At 37.4% G+C, this 17,920-nt stretch overlaps 2 protein-coding genes across 2 annotated transcripts; both read left to right on the top strand.

Moving 5' to 3' along the window:
* Nucleotides 1–156: 156 nt before the first annotated feature.
* LOC142986602 (lysophospholipase-like protein 1) lies at nt 157–5,083 on the top strand. Its single transcript, XM_076135125.1, has 5 exons — nt 157–361; nt 1,009–1,275; nt 2,577–2,720; nt 3,873–4,081; nt 4,414–5,083. Exons 1-4 carry the CDS (start codon nt 280–282, stop codon nt 4,067–4,069), a joined length of 690 nt encoding a protein of 229 aa, XP_075991240.1. The 5' UTR covers nt 157–279; the 3' UTR covers nt 4,070–4,081; nt 4,414–5,083.
* Nucleotides 5,084–5,574: 491 nt separating this feature from the next.
* On the top strand, nt 5,575–15,205 carry LOC142986712 (uncharacterized). Its single transcript, XM_076135315.1, has 7 exons — nt 5,575–9,920; nt 10,006–10,165; nt 10,654–10,832; nt 11,423–11,614; nt 12,052–12,176; nt 12,927–13,065; nt 14,429–15,205. The coding sequence occupies exons 1-7, from the start codon at nt 5,575–5,577 to the stop codon at nt 14,631–14,633; spliced, it is 5,346 nt and encodes a 1,781-aa protein (XP_075991430.1). The 3' UTR covers nt 14,634–15,205.
* The last annotated feature ends 2,715 nt before the right edge of the window (nt 15,206–17,920 follow it).

Raw genomic sequence — 17,920 nt, 5'->3', positions numbered from 1 at the left:
CAGTGTTAATAAAACTATAAAAAGGAATGTATTTATTATTTATCTGCGTGGAAAAACACCTTGTACGTGATTACAGTGAGCAAGGATAAACACGCGACCTCATTTTTGAACCGATCTGTCACCTATCAAATCCGTCAATGTCAATTGTTGTGTCATCTTGTCAGTGTCATAGTGTATCAGCTCAGTGTCAATCGGCTTCGGCACAAAGTACAAAAATACTGCAACAATAAATAAAATCATTAGAATTTTTGATTCATTTGGTACTTAATAACACAAAACATGTCCAAGCTCGGTGCCCTGCATTTAACGAAGCACACTGGCCCCAAACATACAGCTACAGTAATTTATTTCCATGGATCAGGTAAACCTACTCTTCTAACCTCTTTACTAAATATATTTTTAGTCTTAAAATAATATTTGTGTGTTAAGATATTAAAGGTGACATACTGGATTATGTATGCTGTATGCAAACCTTTCGAGTTATGCTATGCTTTGATTAATAAACTTTATAAATGATATATTTACCTTAGGTTATTTTGTTTATAAACCTTTGACTTACATAACCTAGTCTTTAAGTGTTTACCTACTAGGTTAATGATGAGGTTAACTAATCCAAACGCTGTAAATCTTGGTTATGAAAAATTACATTGACGGTTGGTTTACCTTTAGAATATAATAATATGAAAAAGAACTGACTAAGTGCACTTAAGCCACCGGCTAAATTCTAGTATATGGACCGCAAATCTCGTTCAGCGCAATTCTTATTCATCATTGTTTAGCCTTTCTTCCAAAAATTATGTTGGATTTGGCTTCCGGTCTCCCCAAATGCAGCTGTGTTTTAACCAGTATTTTAACTTCAGTGCAATTTTTATTGTTGCCTTAAATTTAATTACCACACAATAGATCTGTTGCTTCTTTGATCATATGACAATTTGCAGTAGTTTAAAATGGTTAAGGGATATTTTTGGACAGTATTTGAGTAATATTTTTACACCAATTAAATTTCAGGATCTAATGGAGAGGACATGAGAGAATGGGTGCGTCTGATGGTAAAGAATTTTTCATTCCCTCATATCAAAGTCATGTTTCCAACTGCACCACTTCAGCCATACACTCCTGCTGGTGGTCAACTAAGCCATGTGTGGTTTGACCGTGCTGACATATCTATTGACGCACCAGAAAAGTTGGAGTCTATAAGCAGCATTGAGAAAGAAGTAAGGAATTTAATTAAACAGGAGAACGAAGATGGGATTCCCAGTGAAAGAATTATAGTAGGTAAGAAGAGTTTAAATATTAGAGGAATATCAATATTTTTACCATTTGATTAAAGTGTCTATTTAGTTTATGGAACTATATGACTGCTTTGTGGTGGTATTCATCTTTTAATATGACTTCAATATGTAAATAATTGTTGTAATATAATAAACTAGCTGACCCGTGCGGCGCAGCGGCGCCGGCAAAAAAATCATTCACGCGAGCGCGCGTGAATGATTTTTTTTTACTAATACGAAGCTTAATTATTCCTTAACAACAAAATATGATTTTTTTCACGAAAAATATTCTCAAAAATATTTATATCTCATATAACTCGCGCTAAAGCATTTCCGCCATTAACACTGTTGCCATGACAACGGAATTTTGTTAATTCAATGTCATTATAATATTGATTATTCGCAACTTCGGTGGCGAAACCCGAATTTTCCCGGGAAATGCGTTATTTTCCCGGGGTAAAAAGTAGCCTTTGTCCTTTCTCGGGTATCAAACTATCTCCATATCAAATTTCATGCAAATTGGTTCGGTAGTTTGGGCGTGATTGAGTAGCAGACAGACAGACAGACAGACAGACAGAGTTACTTTCGCATTTATAATATTAGTATGGATGTGCTGGCATATTTTTGATATGTAATAGTTGAGGAATGAAATGACGTTAAGGATAGGGAGAAGTGAAGGGATAGTGTAAGGAAGGCTGACCCTGCTGCTATAAGGGATGAATAGCCAAGAAGAGAGAAAGAGAGAGCAATAGTCACTAAAGAATCACAGAGACCTGGTTATAGTAAACTTTAGTGTAGTATAATATAAACAAACATAAAGTTCTAGCCATATGCAAATTTCAACTGCTAAGTTTTGCCGCTGCTGCTGCTGAGTGATACACATTAAGCATAACTTACTTTACATATTACATTCATTGCTGTGCGGACCTAATAAACATGTTATTAAAACAAGACACTAATTATACATAAGTACTTTATATCATATCTGTTATACACAATGGAATAGGCAGAAGTGTATGAAATACACCCACCTTTTACTAACCTTTCACTAATGACAAAGATAATTCCATGTAATAGAAGACTAACCCCCTGTTTCTGAGGAACATTTATTGGTAGTTTATTAATTCAAACTGTTTTTTTAAATGACTTTAAACACTATTGAATAGATAAACTACCGGTAAATGCACCTCAAAAACCAGGTGTAAGCTATTGTCATATACTAGGCAAATTACCTAACTTCAAACTACTATTGAAAAGAAAAGACAGAAAATGTTAAAATACTTTAGTTGAACTTATTTATTTCAGGTGGTTTCTCTATGGGAGGAGCTTTATCGTTCCACACTGGCTACAGATGGGACCGCAACTTAGCTGGAGTGTTTATCTTCAGTTCATTCCTCAATGATAACTCTGTTGTATACAAAGATCTTAAAGGCATTGGAGGCGCAAAAAGTAAGTAATCAAACAGTAGACTTATTTTTATTAAAAGATGCTATCTATACACAGGAAAATTAGATGTGTAATTATTACATTACTACATTTTTAACTAATAAATGTTGTTTGAGCTCTGATTAGTTATTATACAATAGAACTCTAAACAAACATGAAATTTGGACAAGGGGTGCTTTTTAGGCGTGCCTATATCATAGGCACCCCAGAAGAAAGGATTTTAAGTTATTCAATCCTTATAAGTTAGTAGTTAGTATATATTGACTGAAATTTTTTTAGTCAACCCATCCGCAATATATTTTTTGCCCCACTTTATTTGATAAATAATATCTTACATCCACTAACCAGCTTGACGAAGGTCACTGTATAGCAGGGTCTTAGACCATAAATATAACAGTTAATTATAGACAGATAAGATAATGCTATCAATTTTTATTTACTTTTGTTTAGTTTTATTACCTTACTAGGTCACCCGCGCAGCTCCGCTCACGTTTTCTTGTTTTTATTTAATACCGCGTATTTTCAAATTTATTCACCTTTTCCACCTCTGGACTTCCACAAATAATTCAAGGCCAAAATTAGCCAAATCGATCCAGCCCTTCACGAGTTTTAGCGAGACTAACGAACAGCAATTCATTTTTATGTATTTTAGTCTTTCCATTATGCATGTGAGGTCACTGTAGTCATTCAGATTTTAACGGCCATAAGAAGGCTATTTCTTATGGCCGTTAAAATCTGAATGAACACAAATTTTTATATTTAACATCAATACTATTGTTCAAACTGCAGAAAATTTTTATATTTGCTTACAAATTGCTGTCTAAATGGACAGCTTTTTTCAATAAACTATCAGCAAGGCTTTCACTTACTCACATAGAATGAAAAGGAAAAGATTCTTCTGTTTATTATTTGTAAATATATCAGTCTTTCTGCTACTTGTTATACTTATTGGAATAATGGTTGCAAAATCTACTCTCATAATATCAATAAAGCTAAAAAGATTTTATGAGGTGCTAATCTCAGAAATTACTGGTTGAAATTGAAATAATATTTTTCTGTTGAACAGTCCATTTATTGAGGAAGGCTATATGCTATGTTGTGTAAACGCAGTTGTTAGTTTGACATAAAAAATAATTTATTCTTGTCCAATTTCAGTACCACCACTATTGCAAGTTCATGGGGACATAGACGACCTAGTGCCTGCTAAATGGGGGCAGGTGACGTACGAGCGTTTGAAAGATATAGGTGTTAATGGAGAATTTCACATACTGGAGCGATTGGGCCACTCGCTCAACAGACGAGGAATGAATATCATTAAAGAGTGGATTGAAAAACATTTGCCAGAAATATGAATCTAAATTATTGTAAGTATGATTGTGTATCTTAGTTAACAAGATGTTTTGTAGAATAAACTGTTTAATATAGTTTACAAACGTTTTATGGAAATATATTATTGTTAGAATGTGGTTTGTTTCTGCACACAATTTATTTTGAGTCCTATTTTGGCCAATGAGCAGTAAAGTCTGATATTCACTTGAAATTAAATCTCAATCTTTCAGCCATTTAACTGCTTAAAAATGCTTTACACAAGAATTTATACCATTTTCGTATGCAGACTAAAATGGTTCATGTTATTTTATATTTTTCCTTTTATATATTGTATTATTAATGAGTACCTATACTGCTTTCTTTTCAGGTGGCCGCACTGGATCCTGGATCAACTAAACTATTTAGATTAGTAGATATTGTGATAAATATAATATAGATTTGTACCAAATATAAAATAATCATAAGTACAGCCCACTTGCTACACACATATTCGATGCGGCATTAGTCGGCCTAGCCGGGCGGCAAAATCGAATATAGATATAGTGTAGATGGATGTTCGTAAATAATGCCTGTCGACAACGCCGCGCCTGGATGGTTACACCAGCTCAGCTTATGCTGATTCGGTAGTACTTTCGGATCCAAATAACGATTGGACCCGAAAGTACTACCGAATCAGCATAAGCTGAGCAAGTGAAGTAATTGCTTCGAGTCGGTTTTGTTGTTCAATAAAAGCTGCCGTTCCAATCAAGTCAATAGCAATATGTGTGTAGTAAGCCAAATTTGATATTGGACTGACCAATACAAGTTTCATGCTGTGCCTTTTCTTGTTTTTATTAAACAGTCTTAAGTTCCTTGGTCAGTTCATATCTACTTGTGGGCATTAGCCATTTTCTTTTTTAAATGTGGCTCGTGAATAAATCTCATAAAATCATTGTTATGTTGTTATCAATACGTATTACAAATACTGTATCAACCTTGCATTTTAGTTTGTTTTTGTATGTTTGTATGTTCACGTTACCGTCGTTATGGAAATAAATCAATGTAAATAATATAGTAGTTGTTATTTTTGTGGGTGATTCAATGTGAAATGAAAATAAATTTCGTCGTTATACAGGTATGTAGTACGTAATACTTTACTACTGCGACGTAGCCGCTAGTGGTATAAATAAAATTATATGAGGAACTCTGTAAAGCTGTTCCTGTCGTTTCGTTATTGTGTGGTTAAAACGATATTTTATTGTTACCGCCTCTTGATGTGAATTGTGCTTATTGATTTACATAAAATAAAATACTAGCAAGTGGAATTGTGCTGCTGTGCTTTTGACAAGGTATGCAAGCAAACGAGCTGTACTCTTATCAGATTATTATGCATATATAAACTTTATTATTTATGGACTGCCAGGAACGAGCGCTTAAAAATTAAAAGAAATTTTAATGACATTGAAAATAAAAGGTATCCATCAAAGGCTGTCAATTGAATAAATTGTTTTTGTTGTGTCTGTGTTGTGGCAATTCGAGATAATTTACGATGCCTCCTCCTCCAAAGAAGGGGAAAGAAGCCGTTTACGACGAGAATTCATGGCGAGTGATAATAGAGGATACACCCTTGGACGAGGAAGACTGGCAAGTGAAGGTGATCCTTATTGAAGCAGCTGGTTCCGATCAAGACAGGATCTTCTTGAACAAATTCGAAACATATGCAGCCGAAGAGAAAAGATTCGTGATCAAAAATATTTGCAAAACCGAGACCGTTTTCATGGTGAATCAGTTGGGCAGTGAGAAGAAAGTAAAAGATGACAATTATCGAGTATTCGAAGAAGGTAACTCATATCTCAAAGATAAGAGAGACATTCCGCCCGATGTCTTGGCACTCATAATCAAACATCTTATACTGAAGATGAAGGAAGAATATCTATTTATAAAGCGACAGAGACTTGAGGTGAGAGAAGGCATGCGCAGAGAGTCTGCCACCATGGTGGACAGAGCTGAGGTAAGAGGGACTGTGAGTGGTATACCCTCAGCCACCACTGATGCTGCTCCTACACCTGCGCCTGCTCCTGCTAATAAAAGTATTGGCCAACTCCCCGTCTCGCCGGAAGGCAAAAAGTTTAACACTTCACTCCGAGAGAGGGGAGAGGAATGGAGAGATAAAGTGTACGTAGATGACTACCCTACTGATGGCCCCAATCTATACGTAGCTATTACAGGATTCGTCGAACCGTTCTTGCCAGGATGTCTCGTAAAGATTGGCATACCGCTGACCGCAGTTGTGCAAGTTCGTATCGATCCCACTGCAACCACCATTCCTTCCAGTTTGAATAGACCTACAAAAAGGGGCCAGAGCCAGACTGAGATGTTAACGGACCTATCTCTAAAATTTTGGGACAATCTACAGTTACTGCGGATACAGGCGGGCTCAGCCGATGATTTTAAAAACACTGCTTTCGTTGTTTTCTCTCCACCATATTGGTCCTCGGATGACCTGTCTGGGGATCCTGATAGAATATACGACGAGCTGTGTTATCTTATGTATGACATTCAGGATTTGTCGAGACAACACATTCATTATTTGGAAAACATGGATCTTATCAACATTCCTCAAGAGGTAGCTGACGAACACAATGACAGGATATATCACGGCCTAATAGATGACATACCGTTAGAATGTATTACAATATATTCCGTTTTGGACAGTGTCCTCGCGACGGTATGTAGCGGCCAAAACTATGAAGATAGCAGTAAGACTTCACTATCGGCAGCGGTCACTTTGAACGCTGCTGCTACTTCAGAAGATAAATATCATAAAGCCGAAGACTTGGTTACAGAAGTCTTCAACACTTTGTGTAAGACAGAGACGAATAGAAAACAATATCGTCTTACATACGGTAAAGAATATGAGAGTCACAAAGATCCAATTATAATTAAATACGGTGACTTTGCTAAATATAATACTTTCCACTTGGGGAACATCAACTTGGACCAAATTGTGTTTTCTTCTCTTCTCGGCATGCCTGTTCACAATTTATGGACGAGACAAGATCGTCCGACAACTGTCCTCGAAGCAAAGGTAAACTTTCACATTAATGTCTTGCTGTCATGTTTTAACAGAGAAGACGTGGAAACATCAGAGCTCAATAGACTTATCCACATACTGGCTTGTCGCAAACTGTATAATAATAGAAGTTCCATAAAGAAGCGCCATCTACAGCCAACAACTATAACAGATTTTAAGAAAGTTTATTTAAAGCGAAGTGTCCTCGCTGAACCACTACCGACATGTCCTTCGATAACAGCAAGTGCTACTACTTATCCGTCGTTTCCTTCTATGACGAAAACTACGAATACATCTGAAGCATCGTACGGTGATACATTAGATCCCGAGGTGCAACGAATTAAATTCCTTTTCGACTGCCCCGATATTAGTGAATTAGTATCGGCTGCGGAGATAGCTAATGACCAACCTATTAAACATATGATCGACGATTTTGAATTTTTTGAAGATTTCTCGGGAATAAGCGCGTTCCAAATAATGAGCGAGGCGTTCAACAAATTTAACTGCGTTGATTATAAATATTGTGAGGTGACCGATTGTTTTATTCTGATGTTTTTCAATAGTCACGATAAAGATGGCATAGCACGTGATGAGTGGCGCTGCCACCTGTGCACTCCTCTTTGTTTGCAAGATTTTTTTGATTATATTCTAGAAGAACATTACGATTGGATTCAAAACGAAGAGAAAATTTATGATGAAAACTTGCTGATAAAATTACGCTCTGAAAGTAAAGATTTTATAGATCCTAGTGCACTTAAATCTTGCGTGGAGAATACCGACGTTGATATGGACTTGCTTATGGAAGGATCATTAAAGTATCAAGAGCTGGTCAAAGCTGAGGAAGGTAGTCAGGAGGCTACGGAAGTTGATGATGCAGCTTCTAAGAAAAATACAATGTCAGCTGCAACTACTGTGGATGACAAAAGTAGTAGGAAAACTAAGTCCCCAGCGAATATATCACCAAAGAACGTGAGGCAGTCGTATGAAAACCGTGCGGAATCTTCGACCGCTATCAAACCTCCGCCGAAGCCTTTCTTAGGTTACGATTTAGGAGACAGAAGAGTCGAAGTGTTCGGTAAAGATGCAACATATTTTTCCAGAGACGGCACTCAAGTGTCAAGTTTGTATAGTCTGATTATACCTATGAATTTGGAGTATATTATTTTGAATATTACTCCTGGTAATGGTTTTAATTCGTTTTGGGTTCATAAAGCCTTAGGGGAGTTTGTTAATCCTGCCATCATTGAGGCGTGTGAGTCTTTTAGAATAACCACTAAAGATCAAGTTATGATAAATATAAGAAAACGGACATACGAAATGCCTGCCCCTGCCGCGAGCACGTCCTCACTTGACGATAATGATAAGAAAAGTATGTTTAAGTCGGTTATCGCTTCAAAAGTTAGTGTGGATCAAGCTCAGGTAGAGCCTGAAACTAGTAGCTTTTATTCCCTATTTTTAACTTGGCCAAATGGAATGATTACAGAAACGGTACACGAAAAAAATTCGTCAAATATATCGCATATTAAACAATATCACGTCTGTCCTATGCCCAACTTAGACGAAGACTTTCGTTGTATCAGTTTGAACGGAGAAGTTATTATTTTTAAAGTAAATGGTGATATTGACGTATTAAAACCAGATGGGTCTCTTGTTAAAATTAAAAAATATTTTAAGAAGCCCATTTTTCGCGAAAATGCTGACGATTTGATAAGTGAGGACCCTTCAGAGAAAAGTAAAAAAAACAAACTTAAAGCGAAAACAAGCAAGCCCTCATCAAAGTCATCGAAAAATGCTCTTAGTGACGATGATAAAATTCCTGATGAAAAGAGTGTTGAATATGAATTAGTGATTGAGGAATTTGAAACTATAGAAAGCAGCGGTGTTAGACAACGTCACGTAAGAGATATAGCCACCCATATAGAAAAACTACTAATTCGTACAGCAACTGATCATTGTTTAGGTGAAGTATTTTCAAGGCGCATGGATGGGACCAGTATCTTACTCAATAAAGATGGCCTTCTTGTCGCAACATTTCCTAATAAGACTCGAATTATAACACAATTTATGATCGATGATGAAGAAATTTATCCTGAATGGACTGACGAGGAAAGAGAACTACTAGGACTACTTGAAAGTGATATCGACGTTATTAATTCTAGAGACTCCATGTCGCAAAGAAGCTTTATGGCCAGTACTGAAAGTGCGACTTCCAAGAAATTAGAAGAAGAGGAAATCGGAGAGAAGGCAAGAACAGATGGATATGTTTCTATTCATGTTATTTATACTGTGGAACATGTTAATTTTAGTACTGTTACGATTAACAAATTTAATGGAAAAATTTCAATAGACTCTCCAAATGATACTACAGTTGTAGTTGATACTGACAATAACTACAACATAAAATTAGATGCAGTAACTAACGCTCATTTTGACGGCGACAATTTAGATATTGCGTACGAAGCTTGTCCCGAGTGTAGATCGTTTACATCTTGTCACGTGAAAATAACGCCGGAAAATGACATATCGGACGAGTCTAATTGGGTAAAAGTTAAAGATTCTTTTTGTAAGAAGCTCGTTGTGAATTATGAAGGGAATATTATACTATTGGACGAGTTATGTTCTACAGAGGCGATACCTCGTACTGAAGAAATAACAGATCCTTCACCTGAACTGTCTGCAATGAAAGATGTGGCAGAAGACGTAGATTATGTTGATACTGACGACCGAACGACAGATGGGAAATCTGAGACTTCTGTGACCTCCCATGGAAAGTGTAGAGAGATGTATTTAGCGAAGACCATCAAATTCTTTGTTCTTAAACGGTTAGTAGACATACTGTCATTTATAGTAATCATTGGTTAAATAATAGCAGATAATAATGTTTGACATGTTTTGTAAATTGTCTAGAGACCTGACATGCTCGGAGTTAGTGCACCGAGCTCTGCTTGAGCACTACAAACGCGCTTGTCGCTGGCAGCCATGGTGTTCAATAAACCAATACGATACTTTTGAAGATTATCGAAGCATGCTATCCATACTTACTCCAGTGCATCTCACCGAATCTGAGGTTAGATTATATATTATATTAGGTTAGATTTTATTATTTTCCCACACTTTTCCTTTTATTTGCAATTGGTATCTTAATTGACTCATTAGCGGCAATATGACCTAAACAGCCTCTTAAAGCTTTAAGCCTAACTAAACTTAGGTTGTCATCTGAGGAATGTCACAAGAAACAACTAAACTTTGCAGCCCGGTAAAGATGACTAGACTCGCGGATTGTTTTTCAACTAAGTATTCAGTGAGTGCGATTGGTTATGATTAGTAACATAATTCTGGAAAATAAGAACTCATACCGTATATGTATGTTTGGGATATTTATTCTATACACTGCAACTAATTTTGTGCCTCGGGGGAAGGCAACTAGACCTGACAGAAAAGTTTGCGAGTTACTCAAATAAAAATACCCTCCCATCCTGTAAAAGCAGTGCCTTAAAGCTTCACTTTTCATTTACGAACCTTAATAATTATTTTGATTATAATCAATTCTCCCAGAAATGGTTAATGGAGTCGAAATTAGCCGACAAACCAAAGTACCTGACCTACATGGACTTGAAGAAGGACACAGGCAAAGGTTTTTATCATTGGATGAGACCCTACGAGAGATTTGTACCCAAGCCTATGAAGCCCGAGAACGTCTTACCTCCTGGACTACCGAGAGCTTTTGTACTGAGGTTATAAATTTTTAGTTATTTCAGTAACAATACTCATTAACTTGGTGTCAGGTTTACGTACGTATTTAATCTCTTTTCGAAATTACGGAGGAGAGAGATGAACTTGTTTTATAACCATTTGTTTTTCTTACACATAAAAAAGACATCAATCTATCAGAATAAAAATAGTCGTCATTCCAACTATTGTTGATTCTGCGTGATGATTATTACCTAGGTAATATATATAATGATTTAATAAGATTCTTAGTATTGTAATTACTACCAATAAAAGAAGATATCACGTTACGAGTGGGCTGAGCCAGATAGCGAATTAAATGTCAAACAAGCCAAGGTAACATTTTTGATCGTTTTAAGTATCATCATAGAATAAAAACAGATCTAACCTTTAGAGCATTGTCAAGTTTGATATCCATACAGGTAACGCTTTTAAATTCTCGCGGCTTGTAGGTACACATAATGTAATAATGTAACGGGTCTTAAACGCGCTTGAAAACTCATCAAACGTGGTCGCACGGACTGACCGCGGTCGATGTAGTTCGGTCAAAACTATGGGTGAACAAATAAGGTATATCATTATATTATCCTCACAGGACTTTAGAACAGCAGTGGGGAGACTCCAAGCGAGAGGAGCTGAAGGGCGCGCGAGAGCTACTCGAAGCAGTCCTTCGGTACCGTGCCGTGATGGAGGCAGACAGTGAGACTTTACTGAACGTGCCCATACTGGACCCTCGGCCTGAGGCGGAGCGCCGCATCGACGACATGATACAGAACTTAGCACATAAGTAGGTGTTTCCAGTTATAGTTAACTAGGAATTTGTTCGCTCGAGTGGTCGCTTGGATTTCATAATAAATTCTGTATCCAGAGTCTATCACATAGCCAAATTTTATCTGAATTGAATTAGTAGTCTAGTCGTTATGGACAAAGAGTAGATAAGTATACACTTTGTTAGTTTGTGTATTGCTGTAATATATACCTGTAATGGGCGGCAAGCACTCTGCATTTTCAACGTCGTAAGCGATCGTACAATACGACTAGGTAATGTCCACAATAAGTCCTTTTTGTCTCGCAAACTTCGCAAAGCTACTCCATAAATATTTCTATCTACCTACTTTAATTTTTAACGCTTTTTTGCTGCGAAATCAACTGATTACTCGATCTGCGAATACGTCTCCGGTGATTGAATAACTAAGTAATGTAAATTAGGCTGATAACAAACAGGATTTACGAGGAGCTCCGTGAAAAGCTCGCCGACGACGTGCAGACACGAGCTAAAGCCACGATCACTACCACTCCAGCCGCCCCTGAACCTGAGGAAATGTATGTCGAAGGAGAATTCGGAGAAGGTAATAATATGACATTTATTAGTTTTTGGTCAAAGGTTTGATTAACAAGACACCTGTTCTTTTGGCAGTGTTTAAAGATTGTAATCTTAGTTTAAACAACAACTGAAATCGACGTGTCTTTAGTTATTTGGAACAAGAAGCCGGAATGGAATGGAAACAAGTTCCATTTATCTAATGTATATGTTGTATAATGTTGTATTCGTGTTATTAGACGTCTTAAGTTTCAATCCAATAAAAGGCTTAATGTTGTTTCGTTTTGCGATAATGGCGAAACTATTCCCTGCAAAGGTGGTGTCAAGCTAACATGTTATCCTTAGCACTATCCACGGTGACCAGTGAGATAAACTTTGACATACCTACCCAAAGGAATGGTAGATACGAGTATACCTTAATATTTTTTAAATTTCTACATCTTTGGGATCTACAGTCAGTCTTGCTTTCCAATGTACGTGGGGTTCTTTAAAGAATAAAGAACCTTAACTTAAGCGTAGGAGGATTCCATTATTAAGTTGAAAGTTAGCACAAGTTTAGTTAATAAAAATATATCTTAGCTTTTATTTGATAAATAATATAGGTAAGTGAATATTGTGTTGAAGTTAACTATCGTAGGCGTAAGGTGTACGAACCCGTGCTTACAAAAATGGGCTCTTATTAAATATCTCCTTGTCAAATCCCATTTCAGTGGTAGTCACGATTTTGTGTGATGAAAACATCAAGCACTGGTAATAATATCTGGTGTATTTTACACAGAGTTCATGTCGGAGTCAAGACAGGATGAGGAACGCGAGATCTCGGTGAGGCAGCTAGACCAGACGGAGGAGATGAGCCCCAACCTGCGCAGATACTGGCGCCGGCGAGCTGAGGAGTACAAGGAGGAAGAGTTTTATAAGTACGTCACTATTTGATACGCTCTGATTACCAAATAATGACTGAAGTATAATACTGAGTGTAACTACTAATAATACTGAGTATCTGACCTATCTAATGACCAGCGCATGATAGGAACTGTGACAGTTCCCAATTTCCCATAGCTATCTATACTTAGATCGTTTCATAACTGGTTAATGAGCAATATCTGCTGTTTTGTAGAATTCATAAAAAAATAAGGGAAAAGCCTGCTTACCTATTAACACACACTGCCTACTTAGGCAGTGTGTGTTAATTATATCTAGATACCTTTATCCGATTCTCAAGATATGAGTTTTACACTGGCCGTCAATCTGAAAATGCAACATTATTGACTAGTTTTACAATTACTTAGTAAATGTAGTGTTGACCTACGCACATTTTCAGCTGAATTTTCACGAGGAAAATTATATCAGCAAATTAAGTTGAATGATTTCCAACACTGTAATTTACAAGTCGGTATTAAGACTGTTTACCTATAATTTAATTTAGTCGTTAGCTAAGATTGCTAGGTACAATAAATTATCTAGCAAACACTTGTTGTTATTTATCTAAACGGCACACAATGGGCGTAGGTAGAATAGTTAACTGTAAGTCTAGACTCGCAATGCACTAAGATATAGTAAGGTACAATACAACCAGTCAGAGAACTAAATTGTCTGAGGTTTAAATAGACTTTTTGAAAAACCCACGCGTCTGCGCGCGGCAGTCTGTTTGTTACTTTACTCTCTTTATTGCAATGGACCGCAATCGTGTCGCCATTTTGAGATGATCGTGTAACTTGATACCTAGTGTCTAGTGCGAGCTAAAAGCTGATGTATGCATCTTTGACTCGTCCAATGACTGATTGTTTGTTCAGTATGTACTTAGGAATCTTGCTATATATGTCGAGAGACGATAATATATGCGTAGGTGGGCAAAAGGCTCGAGTGACTAATTAGGCTCTTATGTGTTAAAATGCTGAACTATTTATTCAACATATTCAATAACACTTTGATGAAGAAAGTTGTTGAGAAATGCCTAATAACGGTGGCGTATAGGTACCTACTATCTACCTACTTTAGATATTTACGAAGTCAATGCCAGCTTTATTTACAAAAAAAACCTTACGTTTAAGTGTATTTTCCTTATTTTTCAACTATATTTTAATCAATGGAAATTATATCTAACAATATCTGACTCTAACAATTCCACTCCGTTGCATGTCTAAAAGGCAGTAACATTTAAAGTAAATTGTTTCACTTCATGATTTTTGAAAGGCGCTTAAATCTAAAGTTGTCCTTTAGGCTCATTAAATTTACTTTCTTCTTGATACTTTTGTGTCAACACATTTATTTTATATCCAGGTATCTTCTCCGCGAAGGCGTAGTTCCTCCGTACTTCCGCAACGTGCTGGGAGGTGCTATCTGGTGGGAGATGAACCACATGACCGACGAGGCGGTGACGAAGGCCGAACGCCGGCAGATGAAGTGCGTGTGTGGCGAAGACTCGAAAACACCTACAGAAGAAATAACCACCGGGTATACAGTATCTGCGCCATTTATTCAGTAGAATGTAATTTGATTTGTACTTGTCAATGTCAAATATTGTCCCCTTTAGCAAGCTTTTTTGGTGTCTGCCGGGTATACAGTAACGGCACCATTTATTTAGTAGAATGTAGGTAATTTGTTTTTTTCTACTATGCACTTGTAAACGTCAAAATACTGGACTGTTAGCTGCATTGTGTCTGACGTTGACAAGTGCGCAGTTGAAAGCAAATCGTACATTGATTTGGTTCTTACAATATATGAATGCGGGTTGTGACATTAGCAGATAGTAAAATGTTTAACCAGTTTTGCGGTATTAGTTGGGGTCCGGTAAAAAGACGTATCCGATTCTCTTATTGGTAAAAATCCAAGTAAAGACCTTATGCAACTAAGGGGTGGTAGGTTCCCATTGCAGACATAAAAGCTTGCACTCATCATCAACTGCAAACATATTTTTTTTTAAAGCAGTAGTATTGTATATTTTGCAATTTCCACATAAAGTCAACCCGCATTCGTGTATTATAAGAATTGCCGGAAAAGTTATCTGTTACTTACATAATATATTTGTTAACGTTTTAACTAACTTTTTTAGTGAAGTAAACGTTTATGCCCCTCGTTTAACTTGTTTCATTTTATAGAACAACTTCGTTATTATTTTGCACCATCACTGGCTATTCTAGAGCGCTCGCAGGTTGCTAATTTCGATTTAGGTGTATCGTAATGCCTGTATTGGTCTATTTTTAGAAGAGGTGCCTACTGTACATTTGGTGCTTTTTATTTGACCACCAATACATGATACAAGTATCATGTACAGGATCTATTCTAATTGCTAAGATATTTTTAACATACCTTATCTGATTCCATCTTCAATCTGAATGGTTATTGCCGATTTTTGCACAAAGAACCTCCTCGTGCTAACCTTGAAATTACTATTCATATTATATAGACGTTTAAGAAACTCCCTTTTTTATGTTTTTTTATTAACCCATATCTGTCCCACTGCAGGGCAAGGGTCTCCTCCCAAACGAGGGGAAGGGAATTTTATGAATTTTATGTTTGGCAACAATTAATACTGCCTGGACTGATAATGATTGAGGAAAATGGAGATTCTTAAGATGCCGATACGATATCATATTATAGCTAAGTTAAAGAATCTTAATGGTTATTTTTTAATTTAGTAGCTGTTGATAGATTTTCAATACATTAGATATTTATCAAATCGATTTGTCGAATCAAGTTTTTCTGACAATGGGATAATAGTCTCTTGTGCCTTTTTTATATGATGCAAATTTCGATCTTGTGTTGAAATGAGACTTGCAACAAGTCCAACACAAAAGTGCAAAATTAAATCGGCGATTGAAAGTAGTTTGTAAATGGAAGAAATTTTAGTTTAAGCATTTAACTTTAAGCTCAATAGTATAAAGGCAACCGTCAGTAGCGAGATTCTGTACAATTGGTACCTTCCAGTAGATATAGAGATTTTGACATTTTAAATATTCTGTTAAATAAATTTCTACGCTGTCTACTAGAGGCGCTGATCAGATTTTCATACAAAATTTTTAGACAGCAAGCCGATTGTCGGTTATCGGTAGTACTAAGTAAGTAGTAGTAGAGATCGCCCCCTCAGATGATTGCCACAAATAAAGTAGAAGAAATTTTAAAAGCTGCAAGCACTTGGAAAACTTAGTGCAGTTTGGTTTTTTCGGTTTCCACAATCATAAGAAACCGATTTTCTGTCTTGATTAGAGCAGCTATATAGTCGTAACCGTGAGTTTTGATTGTGACCGTAACTATTGAGTGAATAGAACAGATATCACATTGATCTACCTGTAAACACTGAATATGTATACTTAGAATAGCAGCTCCTTGTTGACGTACGCAGTAGTTATCAGTCGAATGTAACAATCGAGTGTCCGCGCCATTGTTTGTGCTCCGTGTCGGTGATTGTTGCACTCTCGCTACGACGCTTGTTGACAATAATACTTGTTGTTCGTTACGCTGTTCTGCTGCTCTGGTTGGATGTACTTTGTTTACTGAATTTGCTGCCTTTTGTTTAGACTACCATGATGTCTGGTGCGTGTGTAAGCAGATTGTGGATTTCAATTCCAAAGTGAAATAACTGTTGACTGTAGTATTACAACCAGGTGGATATGAAATAGTGAAGAAAGCGAGAGTGATGTAAATTCTCATACACGTTCACTAAGTAGATACGTGACGATTGAGACACTTGAGCCGCATCAAGAACAAAACGATTTCAACGCCGCTAGGTAGCTCCAGTCATTGTTATATTTAGTGGACTCGTCGAGTGAATAGCCCGCTCTGGGTATGAATAATCGGGCCGTTACTCATGCGCATCGATACTGTTAATGCCAGAAATAAACCTAGATTTTGTTACCGGACGTTTTTAGGTGCGTCTCAAAATAATTCTCGCCATGTCGACGACGGCGAGAGCTATGATGCAATGGCTTGTCGCACAGTTGTCGCGTGCTTGATCCCATCGACTGGTGCTCGGCCACAGCCGATTGGTGTCTCAGCACCGAGTGGTGTGGCCTCGCACGCCAATTTGTGTGTGAAACGAATGGCGAGAGAAGAGTCAGCGTGTGTAGACGAATTCGTCAGTTGTTTTCCCCACCGCTTTTTCCGCTGTGACGATGTCAGCCAGTGGCGGAGGAGCGCAGCGCGCGCTGTCATTGGCCGGCCTCGCAGCCAATGTGCGCCGCCTCCGCTCCGCGGCCCTAGCCACGAAAGGGACCGCAGCGACGCCCGGACGCTCCGGACAGTCCGTCCTGGGCCCTTGTGAAGGATCGTGTCAGCGTCACATTTGCATGCGACGCGTTGTTTGTCAACATTTATGTGTTTATATTTTCACCGGGTGTGTGATTTTGCCGATAATGCGGACGTACCACGTAAACCGGAGGAGTTTTCACGTGAGTATTTAGCAACTAATTGAATTGTTGTTTCTGATAAGTGATAAAAGATGGCGTTAGGTGTCGCGTTGAACGACCGTGTCATTGAACTAGACTATTGTGTTCGTGTGTGTCAACCTTTATCAGAATGCGTGCAGTCCCGTTTATTAGTTTTCTCACATAAAGTGTAATTACGTGGAACTATCCCGGCGGTGAAGAGTCGTCGAGATGAGCCCGGCACAGGTCTTGTGTGGGTGTTATGTTTGCACACTTGTTCACGAGTGTTTACCTCATATGACATTGTGACAGCCAGCTTATACGCGTAGCTATCCTTCGCTCGGCCAATCATACCAAAATATTGTAACACAGTTCTAAAGAAGCAGTTATTATAAAACTTTCTGAGCAG

Source organism: Anticarsia gemmatalis, chromosome Z, assembly GCF_050436995.1.
Source record: "Anticarsia gemmatalis isolate Benzon Research Colony breed Stoneville strain chromosome Z, ilAntGemm2 primary, whole genome shotgun sequence".
NCBI lineage: Eukaryota > Metazoa > Arthropoda > Insecta > Lepidoptera > Erebidae > Anticarsia > Anticarsia gemmatalis.
The sequence above is the reverse complement of the archived record's forward strand: the minus strand, read 5'-3'. Positions and strand labels throughout refer to the sequence as shown.

Bases quoted from the DNA above. Each gene is read 5' to 3' on its own strand.
- LOC142986602 (XM_076135125.1), top strand. From the start codon at position 280: ATGTCCAAGCTCGGTGCCCTGCATTTAACGAAGCACACTGGCCCCAAA. The intron at 362-1,008 runs GTAAACCTACTC...ATTAAATTTCAG, and splicing joins AATTTATTTCCATGGATCAG to GATCTAATGGAGAGGACATG. The intron at 1,276-2,576 runs GTAAGAAGAGTT...TATTTATTTCAG, and splicing joins CAGTGAAAGAATTATAGTAG to GTGGTTTCTCTATGGGAGGA.
- LOC142986712 (XM_076135315.1), top strand. From the start codon at position 5,575: ATGCCTCCTCCTCCAAAGAAGGGGAAAGAAGCCGTTTACGACGAGAAT. The intron at 10,166-10,653 runs GTTAGATTATAT...CAATTCTCCCAG, and splicing joins TGCATCTCACCGAATCTGAG to AAATGGTTAATGGAGTCGAA. The intron at 10,833-11,422 runs GTTATAAATTTT...TTATCCTCACAG, and splicing joins CCGAGAGCTTTTGTACTGAG to GACTTTAGAACAGCAGTGGG.